This window comes from Melospiza melodia, chromosome 1 (genome assembly GCF_035770615.1).
Source record: "Melospiza melodia melodia isolate bMelMel2 chromosome 1, bMelMel2.pri, whole genome shotgun sequence".
NCBI classification, from domain to species: domain Eukaryota; kingdom Metazoa; phylum Chordata; class Aves; order Passeriformes; family Passerellidae; genus Melospiza; species Melospiza melodia.
The window spans coordinates 14280089-14297088 of NC_086194.1; the positions used below are offsets into that span (position 1 = coordinate 14280089).

Genomic DNA, 17000 nt, shown 5'->3' on the forward strand with positions numbered 1-17000 from the left:
TGAAACTCAAGGCTAATCTAAATATTTTTAAAGCGATATTTCAATTAAATATAGACAAAGCCTTAACTTGTATTTCCAAGTACTTCAAGCGGAGAGAAGCAGTCCTGCTTTCCTCAGCCCCAGGATGACCCTGATTCATCCTTTCTCTTGGGCTCCAGATTAGGATTTGAGCAGAATGATGAGCTGGATGGGTGGTGGAGACAGCAAAACTGTTCAATTTCTGTCTCCCATCCCCAGAGTGGTTTTTTGATGCTGATGCAGGATCTGTGTGTGTCTTGTGTATACAGTGCACCCTGATGTACATACATATCTGTGGGATCACTTTCAGGAACTCTGTCTAACCCGAGCAACTTTTTGGTTAAAAGCTACTCTTTCCCACAGAGTTAGTTTGTTTTACTGATTCATCATTTTCCCAGAGATGTCTCTTAGTGTGTGGAGAGAAAAAAAAAATCCTCTTCCGCTCTACTCATCTGTCATGAGCCTCATGTTCTGTGTGAGATGGCCAGAAATGACTCTGAGATCATTTTTTCATTTCTGTGCCTTAAATCCACTGCACACCAAATTGTACAAACTGCAGTGGCACTGGGGAGCTGAAACCTTCACAGAGTAAAATTATATTTGCCATGCTATATAAATATAACTATGTATTTTTCTAGTCATGCCCTCCAAGCTGACATCCAAGAGGAAATTAGGATGGGAAGGTATCCATCAGCTCTGCTCTGGGGGGCCGCCATCCATTGTGCTGAGTGCCTGCACACAGGGCAGCATACTCAGCTTTATGGATGAAATTTGCCAGATCCTCAAATACTTTTACTCGTGAGCATATTTGAAAATCAGAGAAGGTGATGACCCTTTTAAAATAAAAATGGAATTGCTGGCAGGAAGGGAAGGTACAACTCTGTGTTCTTTACATTTAAAGATGGTTATAAAATGTGTATTGGCTGTTTTTATAATTTATAGTGAAACTGGGGTTGCTTTTAATAAAATGAGACTTCCAGTCAGAATTTCTTGATTATGAATGTGAGTGTTTTGTTATACAGCTTGGATCTATCCTACAAATAACCATCTTGTAGCAGAATTCTGGCTATATACATAACTTAATGGGATTCTCTGTCAACATAATTCTTTCTGAAGTTGACTCTTGGTTGAATACTTCAAGTCCTTGAATGTGACTCAAGAGCTGCGTTAGTGGTAACTTTCAGGATTTTTAATTTAGTTTTTCTTTATTCCTTAGACTTTTAAAACTTCCTGTAATTCATTATTAGATTTACCATTTCGAGTGCTTATTTAAAAGGCACCTTAGCTGCAGAAGCAAATCAATATTTACAGTGCATTAGTGCCACAGAGAATTTGAAGCCTTGTGATTAGAGTTCATTGCTGTTTTATCCACTCTTCAAAGAAACCACAGACTTCAAACAGTATCAGCCATCATCCTGGAATCAGTGACATTGCATCGGTCCCATGCGTACTTTATCTTGTGGTTTAATTATTAAGTTCTTTTCCTTTGATTTTCCTTTTAATATTTCAAAGTATATCCTCTTCAAATCTATAAATTCTAGTCAAATTCTGTAAGCTAGAGGATTTTAGCCAACAATATATTGGTTTAAAAAAAATTTGTTCAATGTATTCTTTTATGTTGTTGTTTTAATGGAGAGGAAACAGTTGAAGAGAATGCAGATGATGTTTCCAGCTTGTGGTTAACAGTGTGAACAAGATTTACTTCTCAGATTAAGACCTATTGACCATTGCCAGGCAGCATGGGTTAGAGCCAGCTCTGTGTGCCTGTCCCCTTCCAGTAATAAAAAAAAAGTAATGCCATGTGTTTAAGTTCCTTGTTAATTTGGGAAGTACATAGATGCAAAAAACACAATTTTTTTCTCTTCTATAATTCACTTTATTGCAAAGTTTGCTTTGTAAAAGAAATCACTTCTCCTTAGGTATGGAACCATTTCCATAAGAAGAGACTAGAAGAGATGATTTCTACCTTCATATTGACAGAATACCCTTAGTTAAAAAGATTTGATGAAATGTTCAATAAATATCTGAAAATATCTCAATAGTTAAACTTATTGAAATGAAACTAGTCATACTAAACGTGGCTCATCTGTGAGTAGATTTTGTAGAGAAGCTTCTCATGTTAATGTTCTCTCCAGAGCATATTAATATTTGGGAATTCCATTGTATAATTGACTACCTGTATTTTGAAGAGTCTCTACTCACCATTGTGCAAACTGTCAGGTTTTGAGTACAAAGCAGAAGCCAAGGCAGAGATAATGACTTGCTCCTCTCCAGAAATGCTGGTTTGATTTCCTTTCTTTCTTTGTTGGCAGTTTGGCTTCTCTTCTTACAGAAGTTCACCCAACTGAACTTTTGTTTTGTCAAGCAATTTGAAGAAGAAGTGTAAAAATACAAGAACATTTTGCTATCACCGTGCTTATATATAGACGTACAAGCATAAGGAGCAAGTGAACTCATGTTTGAAAATTGTAATTCTCTGTTGTGGGGTGGGTAGTGAAGGCAAACATGATAATGTGCACGGGCTGCTGCTTGGAGCAGATATAGATTGGTATTCTTAAGTGGCACTACATACTAGAGAGCCCCTTTGGCTCAGGCTGATCTAATAAAGGAGAAAGTGTGCTGGGGGCTGTGCCAGCAGCACAGCACTGCTGGGAAGGGGTCACCTCATCCAGTGCTGGGGCTGCAGCTGAGCCACCTCTGCTCAGAGAGCTCCTGGGGTTTCATGGGGCACTGGTTGTGTGTTTGTCATGGGGGGAAAGGAGATGCTTTGCCTTCAGCTGCTTCATGAAAGCTGAAGTAGTTGAAAACAAGGCAATCAAAGAAAGACCCTCTATTAGAGTCTGAGTATATACTGAGAAATCACATTCTTAGTAGACTTAACTCTGCCCATTAATACTTTCCTTCATAATTAGTAATCTTTCATGAAATAGTCCTTTAATTAATTCTAGTTCCATTATGCACTTAGGTGTATATGTATAAGTAAGTGTGTACATGTTTAGAAAAGAAAGTGTTTTATTTGCTGGAAATTACCTTTTGTTATGAAAATTAAAAATAAAAAAATTGAAAGCAAAGAGAAATAGTACAACAGTTGTGGGGGAAAAAAACCCATTAATTCTTTGTTATTCTTGTTTACCAGAATGAACATGAAATAGATTGACTGTTTTGGTGGTCGGTCATGTAACATTTGTTTATATCTCAGCAGCAGGAGTCCTTGTAGATTAAAAAAAACTTGCATGTTTTCATTGTGTGGCATGATTTACTGTATTTTTCAGTGTATTCGTGATGCCCTGCAGAATAAGATTCTTTAATATTATTAAATGTAACATTAACGTGATGCTATTGTTGAGATTGAGACAAGTCATTTAACAAACAGCTCCTGTCATTGTGTTTTCCTGTTAGTATTGCCAGACCTGCACCCTCAGTTTCCTTGGGAACTGTTTCATTGAAGCATTAAAACCCAGTCCTGGTTTTTATTCTGAGCTGTTGCCCATTGTGCCTTTCCCACTGACTCAACTGCTTAGGTGCCATTGCTTTCACCTTTTTCCTTTGCACTTTGCATTCAGAGTTCTCAGTGCTGCAGTAAAGAGAAATAAAACTGATAAATCACAGCCTCTCTATTCTGATGCTGAGTGGGAGAGTACTAAGAGGTCACAAATTCAGGCAGTGAAACTTCTGTTGGGGCGAGGAGAGGATAGATGTGTGGGTATTTTCTGTAGGATAATAAATGAAATTGGAAAAAATTAAGTTCTCTTTCAAAAGAAACTAACTTTTATGTGCCATTAAAGTTTCCAGAATGGATGTGACCTCTACATATATTAAGAAAACCTTATCTCTTTTCCAATCAGTCTACCTTCCTGCTGCATCATTTTTTACTAATGAAATATTTTTCTCCTGTCAGTCACCCCAGCTGCAAGGCTGAGGGAATCAGGGTTAATCAGTACAGATCTTGCTTGAGCTGTCAGGAAGAGGCAAAGGAAGAATGCAGAGGAGAAAACAGTCTCTTCCATAAGTTTTGAGAGGGAAATGCAGAGTATATTGTAGGAGGTCAGGAGGCTGCCTTGGCTGGCCTGCAGCTTCCTGGCAGCACTTTGTGCTAGCAGTGCCCAGCCCTGGCAGCGCGGTGGGGGACACCTTGTCCAAGTCCACCCCTTGCGTTGCTACCAGGCTTTGCCTGCTTGCTCTTCAAAATGCCTATATGTCACCTTAACCTCCTGGTTGTCCAAGTCCATGTTGCATGTTTTTGTTTTGCTCACCACCCAACAGATAGCTTTGTGCTTGGACAGCCACTGAGCAGTGCTTGGTTCAGAGGGGTTGGTTTTCCCTTCCTTCTCTCCATGTGCAGCCAAGCAGCAAGGCTGTGGTTTGAGGGACAGACCTTGCACTTGAGGAGCTGTGCTGAGGTCAGGAACTCCTTACTCTGTGAAGCCACATTTGGTCGCACCATCCTTCCAGAGCTTGAAAAAATATTTTTCCTTTGTCAGAAACATTTTAAATCTAGTCAATGTTTATTTACTGTCTATTTTATTTTGCAGATATGCCTCTCCACGTCCGCCGCAGTAGTGACCCTGCGCTGATTGGCCTCTCCGCCTCTGTGAGCGACACAAATTTCCCTGCAGAGGAGCCCTCGCGCAAGAACCCCACCAGGTGGTCCACAACAGCAGGCTTCCTCAAGCAGAACACCCCTGGTGTGCCCAGTGCTCATGAGAGAAAGGTACGCTTCTTTCCTCCACTTTAGTAAATAAATTGCAAATGTGCATGGATATTGAATTGTTTTCTGCTTCTCTCATCTGCTCCTGGTTTCAACTTGTGTTTTCTGACCTTGTCCACCCAACCCCGTCAGCAGCAGTGAAGTGTTTGAGTCACACTTGTCCTGCTCTTCCCAGACTCTCAGTGATAACCACAGCAGTGACCCTAAAAACATGATTTTTGCCCTTAGCTGTAGTTGAATCTATGATTATTCACTATTCTGCAAAGTTTTTATTTTCAACTTAATGCTGGTAGGCCACGTCTGTATTAATTTTTACTAATCTATGTAGAAGGCCTTATGTCAGTGAATAATCTGCATGCCCACAGCTGGTCTGGTTTGTCTTGCTAACCCAGCATTGCTAATTTGTACTTTCTGAGTCTCTAGTGAATTAATACAAAAGACAAATTACAAATGATTTCTCTCCTTGATAACAGTCTTAAAAATAAAACAGTGAAATGCAGTGTGAGTATTTTTTCCTTCATTTTTTCAATATGATTTCAGTATCTCTCCATGAATTGCATTATTTGCTAGAGAAGCCAACAAGAAGCATTCTTCTGAGTGCCATATTAAAAAAATTTGAAGAATCAAGCCCTTTTGTACAATCCCACATTGCCCATAATTGTGATGGTAGCTTGCAGAAAAACTCAAAAGGAAAAAAATGTGTATTTTCTGATAGAAATGAGTAATTTTAAAAGAATGTTGCACTTTTGATTGCCCTTCTCACTACACAGGACAAAGTCATCTTGGAAAATATGCAGCTTAATATAGCTTTTATTTTTTTCCCTTAATTCCTGTTAACTCTGTGTAGTATAAATGCAAACTAAGTCTCAGCAGTCAGGATTTACACACCCCAAATAAAGAAGTCTTTATACCCTGCTAATGAACCAAACTATTTTCAGTGGGCCTTTGGTCATTTTTAAAGAATCTGTAAAAGCTCAGTGCTCGTAGGCATTGAGGTCCCTGTTCTGCAGAGGTGTCAGTTTAACTTGGTATCATTAAGTTTCTGCTTAATCAGGATTTCAGGCAGGTAATAGTATGTTTTCTGTCACTTGTACTGGTGTGGCACAGAAGTGTGTGCCCGTTTGTAAATATGTGTTTTGTACTACTCTGATTCAGAGAAAAAAAAATAATTAATCCATTTGAAGTATTAACATTTTCATTTAATTTTTGTGAAATGATAATGAGATGACACTTTGTTACTCCACAAGCATAGTTATGAAGGGCTATACACAGCATAATCAGATTTCTTTGAGTGTCTGAAGTTAGCAGAAATTGGAGAGAATTGAACAGCAGCTAATCTTCCACACTAGTCTCATCTTTAGTTGTTCAGTATGTACTTATTCTTGGTTTTTATGAAAATATTTAATGTCTGTTGGAGCATGGTGACCAAAGTGGAAAGGAATGCATATGATCTCATGTAGGGATGGGAAGCAAGGCACCAGACAACGTTAAATCAAGAAGATTGGAAAGAGCTGAAGTTATATTAGTTAGTACAATAGATGCTGATAAATTCTTTCATCATTTTTCAACACTCTATATATTGATCATTTGAATAGAGCAGTTCACTATTTTTAATAGGTAAATTGCAGTAAACACGTGGAATTGAATTAAATAATTGCTTATGCAACGTGTATTATGAATTACTCCTGAGTTCATTTATGCTAGAATGATTTTTTCTGTTTTCAGTGTCTTGATTTCTTCATGTGAGTCAAGATTTTGTAGCCAATCCTGTTTCTCTTAGGAATCACATTAAGAATTCTCATTTCCTTCCACAGTATTAGCAACAATTTATTTTGTATTATTATTCTAAATGGTGGCATTTTTGAAGTCCATGTCGCCAGTCTCTTACCAAAGTCCTGACAATGAATTTTTACAAATGCATTTGTGTTATTTGAGCTATAACAAGTCCTCTTTTCTTACGTTAGGTTGTTTTTCTTCAGCTACTCGGATAACAAAGAGATTGCTGTGCTTTGTTCCAGACTGTTTCATTGATTATAGATGACACAGACATTTTCAGAAAAGCAATGAGAACAGTCTTAATTTTCTGCTCAGCGCATTGGGCCTGAGCACCCATATATCTTTTGTGAGTGGTTGGCACTATGTAATGTTTTCACTGCAGTTCTCTTTCTTGACAGCACAAGAACATATGTTCTTGGGCTGAGATTTGCAGCACAGTTGTAGATTAGCAACTTTGCCCCAGCAGTATCTTGCAGAAACATGAAAAGGGTTTCTGGGAGAGTTGCCAAAAGCTTCATCCACCTACTGACTCCAAGAAGTGACATTACTTTCAGCCCGTCACCTCTAAAGAGAAATAATTGACAGGTAGAAACCCTGTCCAATTTTTGGAGGAATTAGCACAGGGGAAGCTGCATGTGTCTGGCAGAAGGGATTTATTTCTCAGGGACAAGTGAGAGAGGACGTCTTACTGGTGTTTGTTTCATTTTGGGTATGAAGAATTTGGAATGGCAGGAGAATGGGCAGATGCCCAAGCTGAGATGAAATGAAGGGGTGAGAGTGCTGCCATGCACAGAAGGCTGTGAGGAGCCAGGACATATGCCAGTAGTTCTGGGCAAACAGAAAGGGAAAAGGGTGCTGGGCAAGAGTGGAAATACAGGCTGGTGGAAGGATCCTACTATTGTAGCTGTAGTGCTGCCTGTAGTTACGGGGATAAATGAAATGAGACACCAGAGGGACTTCTGTGTCCCTAAGAAGAAAATGACCAGTGAGAGACAAGAGTATGCTTTGGAGTTGGTCTTGCAAAGATTTGGATGTGTGTTGAACTTGAGATGCATTTCTGTTATGATGAGTGGGATATTGTGATATGAAATCTTTGCCCTAAACTGAGCCTGGATTCTCATCCATTTTTCAAATAATCTTTTAAAGAAACATATTTTTATTATCAGAATATCATAATAGATTCTCTATCCTTAGAATTGGAATCTCACATAATTTCTACTTTCTGTGTTTTTCACCTGTAAGAGCAATTTACTCTGTTTTTTGTTCCAAGGTACTCATTTATTTGCAGAATTATTGATTATTTACAAGTTATTGTAGTGCTGTTAACTGTACTTAGCTAGGTAATTCCTGACCTAATCCTTCCTATGAATGGTTTCAACCAAATGAATAGGTCTTCCCATCTGTGAAATATTCACAAAATTGGCTCCTGATCACCTCTAGTTGGTAAATTTGCTTCTTGGGATTAATTTTTTTGAAATTGCATGTTAAAACAATTTTCAGATACTTTTGTGTGTGAGACAGACATGTCTGTATTACCTAGTGACTCATAGCTTGACTTAATCCTGACTCTTGCTTCCTTGAGCCATTCTAATGAAAAAAGAAGAAATCTCTAAGTGGAAATCTTTCTCAGTGGCCTGGAGTAATACTTGATTTGCAAGGTGTAATTTTGTTTGAGTTGTATTGAACTGTGCAGGTGAACAGATTGTACACAGCTGAAGCATATCGTATGTGCTTTTTTCCACTGCAGTAAAATCTTTTTTGGTATTGTTGTTTTTTGAATAACCGATGATTTGAATCACATTCTTAATAACTTAGTACCAAAGCCTATTGGGTCAACCAGCTGTCCTTAATAGAAGTAAGCTGCATTGATAAAAATCATGTTTCTATCCCCTTAGATGTTGTGTTAGTTTTGGAAGAGTGTAAATGCAACAACCCGTTATGCTGCATTTTATAATGACTGTGAATTAATTATCCCATATATATTCTGTGTGGATTTTTAAATTTACAATTCCATTTATGGTGAGGAATGACTTATCATTACGAATTAGTTACCTGCCTTGATCCTGCTTCTCTGAAAGACTGAAGGCTTATCTAGTTAACCTGCCTTGCTTAATGCAGGGATGCACTGTGGATAACAGGCTTATGACAAACTTCCCACTGTGACTTTGCTGATTTTGATTCATATGTTGCCCTGTCAGAGATAACAACATTGGTACAGCAGAAAGAATTGGAAATGTAGGTTAAAAAAGGGAGCTCAAGAGGGAGAAAAATGTTTGTGCATGGGCTTCTGTGCCTCTGGCTGCTGGGTTCACCCACCTGCAGCAAAGCAAATGGCACACAATGTGCTCTGTGGGGTGGATCAGCAACAGCAAGCATATAACTCGGTGTACTTGGCACATCATTTTGTAGTTCCTTTTTTCCTGTGCTTTTGTCTTTGCTGTTTAGTCAGCTGCCAAATTTTTTGCTTATTTGTTGTTAAATGGGTTTGTCAATGTACGTATTTTGAGGTGGAGTATCACTGTGCCTTGTAGGAATAATAATTCTTTCTAGGATATACTTTCTTCCTACATGGAAAGCTAATTTTTTTGGACTCTATAAACCACAGAGAAATAATTTGAAACTTCCTGTGAGTGCCCTAAGTCTCATCTAGCATCACTGACCTTACCTGCAAAACAGATTGTGTTTCCCACATCTCCTTTTGCAGGGAGTTTTGCTGTTCCTGTGGGCTGAGACTGATGAGTACAAAATTTCAGATTGCTGGGTTGCAGGGATTTATATTTATGTGAAAGATGCAATCCTTTCTAATCCTCTTTGTAAACAGAATGAAAAAAAAAAAAAATTCTCTAATGAAGCGTGTTTAGATAGGAGAAAAGCATGCATACATATTTTGAAAAGCTCCAACAACAATGATATTTCAGTTTCAAAATCAAATTTAAAGTGAAAATTAGTTTCATTTACCTTGAAGTCCTTTTAAACACAGCTTAGTGACAATTGTTTTGTCACTGTCACCAAAGATGTGGTGTTTCACTAGAATTGAAATATAATTCAGAGGATTGAAGGGCACAATATTAAAATTGTGTTTTGGTGTCATTTTGTATCCAGGAAGTCTAAATGGCACAGTGTAAATCTATTCAATTAACTGAGGAAGGTTGTGGACTAAAGGACTGGGCATCATTCTGAGAGCCTGAGACCAAATTGTTGCTGATGTTTCTTGGGAGCCTCAGTCTCTGGTTTTGAGTCCTTCAGAAGGGAGGTGCTGCGTACCTGGTGAGCAGCATTGGTGAAGTGCTGTAGTACAGGTGAATCCACGGAGAAGTTCAGGATATCTGCAAAGAGCCTGGCATCTCTGTCATGAGAGGCTTTAAACCCCCACATGATGGATACAGCTGCCTGCTTTTAACCTAAAAATGCAGTGTTTTAAACAGAAGTTCTGGGGGATTCAATAGCCATGAATATTTCTTCATCCAGGTATATTTGAGCAGGGTTTTTTTCCTCTTCACTGAGATGGTCATGAGCTTTGTAATTTCAGATGTGGTTTTGCATAGACCAAGAGGAAGGGAGAATGAACACGGGTTGTCCAAATGTGGTGAAATAAAGTGTTTTAATATGTTAAATGTTACCGAAGAGAGATTAATGGAAGGTCAAGAAAACAGAAGTTTTATGTATCAGTTTTCTTCCTTAGTGATAGTAACTTGTTGCTGGCAGTTTGTGCCATGGTGATTAAATAGTTAAAAGGAACTGTACCCAAAGAGAGTGCACTATGAAATCACCACAATATGTGTTATTTTTGTCCTGGATAGTGTGTAAAATTCATGTCTTTCACAGAATCACAGTTGAGCTGAGGTTGGAAGGTACCTCTGGAGATTGTTGGGTTCAGCCTGCCTGGTCAGAGCAGGGGCAGCTAGGGCAGGTTACTCAGGTCTGGGTCCAGCCAGGTTTTGAGAATGTACATCTCCAAGGATGGAGCCTGCACCACCTTTCTGGGCAACCTCTTCCAGTGTTCGATCATTCTCAGAATAAGAAAGTTGTTTTCTTATGTTTTGATGGAATAATTTGTGTTTCTTCATGTGCCCTCTGCCTCAGGTGCTTTCATGAATACCATGAAGAATTGTCTGTCTTTAGTACAGTTGCTGGTGATATTTTTAGTGCAATGAAAACTCTATGAAAGAGCTCAAAATTCCTGACTTTCAAAATGTAAAAACACACATGTTTCTTGCCATCACCAGCAAGTTGGGAATAACAGACACAAAGTGAAAAATCCTTGCCTAGTGCACAGAGGTAACAGCCAGTGTGCATCATTTGATGCTATGCTGTTCCATTAGCTGAGGGCTGTGTACATGGACAGCATTCAGCTGTTGGCATTCAAGTCAGTCATGACCACATGTTAAGCAGGCAAAAAGCCAACAACAAAACAAATAAATCCAAAGTGAAGGTATAATTTTCTCCATCTCCTTTGTTGTTTTACCTCCTTTTGCTCCAAGTCATCCATTTGTGGATGCCTATCTGTCAAATCTCCTGTCTGCCCCTCTAAAGATATCAGTGCAAGATCTGAGAGCTGGTGAGTTTTTTCCACTTCTGCTCTCAGGCTGAGCAAGTCTGTTAAACACATTGCCTTTGTTTTTCATCAGTGGTGTAGGAAGGATGTGTGTTTGTGTCCCAGTCTCACTGCAGGTGATGGGTGGGCAGTGTCTGGGTGAGCAATGCCTGCTCCACAGCTGAGGGGACTCAGTGCTGCATCATGAGCTGGGAGTGCCAAGGAGGGTCAGGGTGAGAGAGTCTCCTGCTCGTGATAAAGGAGTGCTGGAATGTGCGCAGGTTGTTTGTCTTTCCACTTCACTAAATGCAGTGCTCAGCACCTCTCTGAGAGCTATACTGAGAGCTGTACTGAAAGCTATACTGAAAACAGAGAGCTCTAAAGTATGTGGTATAGGATAATTGAAGATTTTTCCTCTGCCCTTTTTCTAAGTGAGGGTGTACTTTGTAAATTCCTGTGTTTAAGTGTTTTTCTCTATTGGTATTAATTTTTTGTTTTTGCAGCTCTTCCTTGGTTTGAGGGTGAAAGGCTGGTCCTGAAAGAGTAGATTGATAAAAGACTGAGTAAGTTTAAAAAAACCCCCAACAGTTAGATGTTCAGGTTTAGTGGATTTTTTTATTTCCCAAGATTAGAAGCACATATATTTTTCCTGGTAATATATATGGATCTTTGTTTTGACCAGCTTTCATCTATTTAGTTGTAACCTACAACCATGCAACCATATACATTTGTTGTTCAAGAGCTTTTGAAGATTAAAATATTTGTCTGTCTTGCTTTCTGGTTATTAGGGTTATGTATTGCTGCAAAACATGTTTGGGTTTTGGCTGAATGTATATCTAGCAAGAAGTTTAAAGTACAATTCAGGTTGCAGGGTATGCTTCCCAACAGTGTTCAGATATGAACCTGCAAATTTTAAACAGTGAATATTTAATGTTTTTGCTAAATCTGTTGCATTTTAAAATTCACTTATCTCATCTAGCAATGAATAAAGACTTGACAACCAAGCAGTATCAGAATAAAATTCACTCATATGGGGAACTAATCAGTGCAAAGGAGGAGTAAGACTGGGGAGGAGATGTTAAGCTTTAGTTAGTGGGGAAAATCAGCTCCAGTAAATACAGGAATTCCTAGTCACTTCTGTTATGACTGATTTTGAGGCTGAAACAGAGGTCACAGCCTGGTTTAGTTTCACAGCCTGATGGGATGATCATTGTGTGCTGCCATCCAGTTTTGTTGTCTCTATAAATGAGCTCTTCAGCTCTTGTGTGCAGATGTCCAGCTGGAGAGCACTGCCTGCTGAGCCTGTGAAGTAAATGAAACAGGAACAAAAGCTAAAATAATAAGATGAAGGAAGATGGGAAGCTGTTCAGTGTGAGGAACTCCAGTGGGACTGCAAGGAGCTAGGGATGTCTGTGCTGCTGTAAACTCAGACAAAAGGGAAACACTGCTACAAGCCCCTGGCCGGTTCCTCTCTGGGCCTTCCTCCACAGACCCTGGGAGGAGTTCTGGCTGAGGTCTGAGTCAATTGGCAAGTTGGGTGAGGTGATGGATGCTTTGCTGGGAGCCCAGTGGAGCTCCTGGTCCGTATCATTCCATATGGAGGAGGCAGTGGTGTGTGAGTGCTGCTGGGGAGGAGATACTGTGGGTTTGGGACATTGCCTTTGTGGTTCTGACCTTAAAAACCTGCTCTTCTCCATGCTGGCCAATGTAGTGAAGAAAGGGGAAAATCAGTTCCATTAGTTGGAGAAGACAGACTGGTTACCTCCTATCCCAGCCTCCTTTGTTCATTTCAGAGCATTAGCAAGTTTCTAAACATACAGACAGTCAGTTGCAGCATTTCAGTGGTATGGCCAACTAAAAGCATCTACTTGGCATTTAAAAGGCTGCTGGTGGCTTATAAGATGTTCTTCATTTTGTGATCTAAATATAAGGTCGTCATGAAGTTTCCTATATCCCCTTGTTTCCTGTTTCTCTTAGCTTCTTAAATATATTTATATTGACATTCAATTTGTTAAATCCTGTTTTCAGAGGCTGCTTTGAAATTAATTATTTAGCAGCTTTTTTTTCCCCTTCTTTAATTTCTTGGCTCTCCCAAAGAATCATATCAACACTTAAAATAAACAACTTTAGAAATTATATTTTCTCTAAATCCAAATTGGCATGAAATGTATAAATCTGGGTACAAAAGCAAATATCTGGTGAAAATGGCAGGACTGCATAATTATATTATTGCATTTAAACAGATACCCATATAGATTCGTGTACAGGTGGATATGCATAAGAACTCTTTAGATGCCTTTAAAGTGGCACAGAAAAAGAGAATATTCACTTGAATGAAAAATAGTAGAAGGGGAAATGGTTTCCTAAGTATAATGTGTAGAGGAATCAGAACTGTAGCTTCATGACACTTTAACTTAACTGGTTCATTTATTTTTCTCTAAAATGGAGCAGTGGAAAGCCATGTCTTTAGTTACAGTTTCTGATTTATAATTACTGATTATAAACTGCTGTATGTTATTTGAGTTGTTTTGCAGTATCCCTTGTGGGGTTGTATTAGGAGATTAATAAGTAAAGAGTGAAAGGAAGAAGCAGCTTCTTTCTTGTCCCTCCATCTGAGAAATAACACTGTTTGGAAACCTCTGGCTTTGCATGTGAACATGCAGAGATCATGACATTTTAAAGTTTTGTGTTGTAAACAAGAGACATCAACAGAATGTTTTGAATGGGCAGTATCATGTTTTTTAATTTACTCTTAATTGAGCCAATATTCTTTGACACTGGTATGTTTACATATAATACCACTTGCACAGGGAACTGTCTGATTATCATGGCCCATAGTTACTTCTTTTTTTAAGGTCAGGCCTTGCTTATCAGTCAAAGGGTAACATGGAATATATAAATTGGAATATATGGAATATATAAATTGGAAATTTCTGAACTTGAGGTGATAAAACTTAAACAGAACACTGGCTTTTCAAATGTTTTTTTCCTTTTTGTCATCTAATGAGCTCTTCTAGAAGCATAATACATTAATTCCTTTCATGAAACTATACAGAGGGTAATTTCTGAGAAAGGTCTTGCTGAAAATATCCAAATAAATGTGGAGTGGTCATTCTTCTCATCTATTTTCACCATAAATAGGGCATGCAAGTTCTTCATTAGACTATTATATTTGTATCTTCTGCAAATCAGCTTTTACCAGTTGGAAATGACCCATGTTCCAGGTCAGAGCTGATAGAAGGGATGAAGCTGCGGTAATTCTTTAATGTGGGAGTCCTCTTTTACTTTCCTCCTTGGAGAGTGGCCTCGGATCAAAGGTTTCTGATACTGGGTGACTGTAACTCATTCCTTTTTCTCTACACTGAATGGCTGGGCTGTATCTGCATTATTGCAGCTCCTGGGGTCATGTTCTTCAGTATACATCAGGAAAAGAGCAGCCCTGGAAAATGAATCTGCTGGGAATAAAAGGAAGCTCGCCCAAGCAGTAGTGTCAGTTTACTGAGATACATGGATAGTTATAGGAAGTGACTGGTACAGTTAGTTTGGAGGTAAATTACTGACATTTGGGAGAAATTGTTGTTACAAGATGCTATGTTGATAGAGAGAACAGTTCCAAATCTGACATCTGTGTAAGTAGGGTTTTTTTAAAAATGGAATTTCTCTTCATGCAATGCCTCTTTTGGGTTAATTAATTTTATATATGTAATGTATTTTCCATGTAAAAGAGACATTTGTGTGGCCTTCGTTGTTTTGTTTTGGTATTTTTTTTAGAACTGGAGATCAATTTGGTCTTATTCCATATTTGTCTAAAATCCAGTTAAAAAGCGGCCATGAAACCTCATCCAAATAAGAAACTCCAGGAATCTATTTGCTAGACCATCAGACAGCATGGAAAATGGATCTGTGTGTATATTATTTCATTTATAAACAGATGTTTTCATCAGACAGAGTTACTTACATAAGCTATGTGAATATTTTGGTAATTAATTACAGCTTTTAGCATCCTGTCTGAGTGACACCAAATTGTTCAGGGTCTAACATGATCATAGTGGAGCATTAAAAGAAATAAGAGCAACCTTTATAACTTGTATAGTGATTCTACAACAATAATTGCCCTTATAGACATGAATTTGGCCAAAGTCTTTCAGGTGGAATTGCAACCTCAAAAGACTAAACAAAGTTTTTTTCATCTCTCATCACAAATCCTATCTCAGTCTGAGGCCATCACAAGGAGCTAGAGCCAAATAAAGCAGCATTTTCCAAAGCGCATAGGATACAAGGAAAAAGATTGGATAGCAAAAAATGATCAGTGCCCAAAATGATCTCTCTTAGGGACTGTCCTAAAGGACACATGGGATACATTTCTATTGCTGTAGAAATAATTTAAGTGAAAACTTGGTTTGCATTTTTGAATTGTCTTTCAGATAATTACTTTGAAGATATCTTCAGTGTATTTTACCCCTATTATGATGCTGTCTAGTTTTGTTTTAAATAAGCAACCAAAATTTGCCACACTTTAGCCATTCAGGAGGTGAAACAAAGGGAAAACCCATTTTCTTCACTATTTGGAAAGTAGCAAATGATTTAGCAGATGTGGAACTGTCACCACACCAGGTGGAGAACGTTCTGGTTGGGTTGTGATGCTGGGAGTTTGCAGGGGTACAACTGCAAGTTAAAATCACAAGTGAGTTCATGCAATGACAGCTAGTAATTGAAGTACACAGACCATTTTAATGCATAATTTCCTCTACTAGCTACAGAGTCTTTGATGAGACTCTTGTAATATATTGCAATTCATCTGAAATTAAAACTATGGCAAAATTGCTTCATTTTTCCTTTCCCCTTTCACCCAATCCTCCAGCAAAACCCCACAGGGACACCATGCTGAACTAAATCTTAGATTATGTGTCCTCATTAAAATTACTCCAAAATGCTGCAGTTAAGTGTAGTGGTGGTATTATGACTTGGCACTTTTAGTATTATATTGATCAATTTCCATTTCAAACATGATAAAGCTGACATGGCCCATGGTCCCCAAAGATGTTTGGGGAAGAAACTTCTTTTTAAAAAATTAGGGCATTTAATTGTAACTGATGATGCATGTCAGCCCTGGTCCCAGGAGGGCTCACAGCTGCATTTCCAGAAGAAATGGGAATTCCCTGAGTGACCCTGATGGCTTCTGTACCATGAAATCTTCTCCTTTATGGGATTGTAGCTAAAAGCGACACACACCTTTTTCTCCGGAGAAAGAGACACACACCTTTTCCTCCTTCCTTTTTCAGCTGGATGTTGGGAGCATGTGTGCTAAAGCTAGATCATGCTGAAGACAAGTACAGCTGTCTGGATTAGCAATTGAATATTTTACACAAAAAATCCCCAGACAGTATGTGTTTTAAATAGCAGCATCACAGCTGGCTCAGTAAATCCCAATGTCTAAGCTGCAGTGATGCTTTTCACCTGTACCTCTGTGGTTTGTCAGCACAGCTATCTTTGAATTAGCTCTGGTAGTAATCGAAACCCCTGCAAAAATGGGGTTCCAGGTAGCCAGGAGCACCTTAAGGCTGTGTGCTATAGGTGCCTGTGAGAAGGGTGGTGTGTGGCAGTGCTGGGTGCTGATCCCTCTGCTCCTCCTCCAGTTTGGTGCTTGTCCCAGTGCTGCACTCGTGGGGACAGGGAGAGCTGTTTGCCAGAAAGCAGTGACAAAGAAAGGAGTGGAGGGCTTCTCTGTGCCTGGTGGATCTTCTAATATTTCCCTATTTGGCTAACATCAGCATGACTGTGTCTGTGATTGCAGCACTGGTGTTTTATTCCAATCTGGTAATAGCACTATTTTGATCCTCTGAAGAAAGGTGAGAGGTGAAAGTGCTGAGAAACAAAAAGAGTTACAGAAACCACATGTCTCTACCATTCTGGCTTTTATTTCTGCTGTCACAAAAAATTGCTGAGTGGCTTGGATGTCTTCTG

General features: G+C 38.9%; 1 protein-coding gene across 16 annotated transcripts in view; it reads left to right on the forward strand.

Annotated features, from left to right (window-relative positions):
* Positions 1 to 17000, forward strand: part of PARD3 (par-3 family cell polarity regulator) — a 444307-nt gene that overhangs the window by 174346 nt on the left and 252961 nt on the right. For all 16 annotated transcript variants that reach the window (XM_063148480.1, XM_063148541.1, XM_063148508.1 and 13 more), the window contains one exon: positions 4551 to 4729. In XM_063148480.1, the coding sequence (XP_063004550.1) occupies positions 4551 to 4729 (179 nt within the window). The remainder of the gene's footprint in view (positions 1 to 4550; positions 4730 to 17000) is intronic.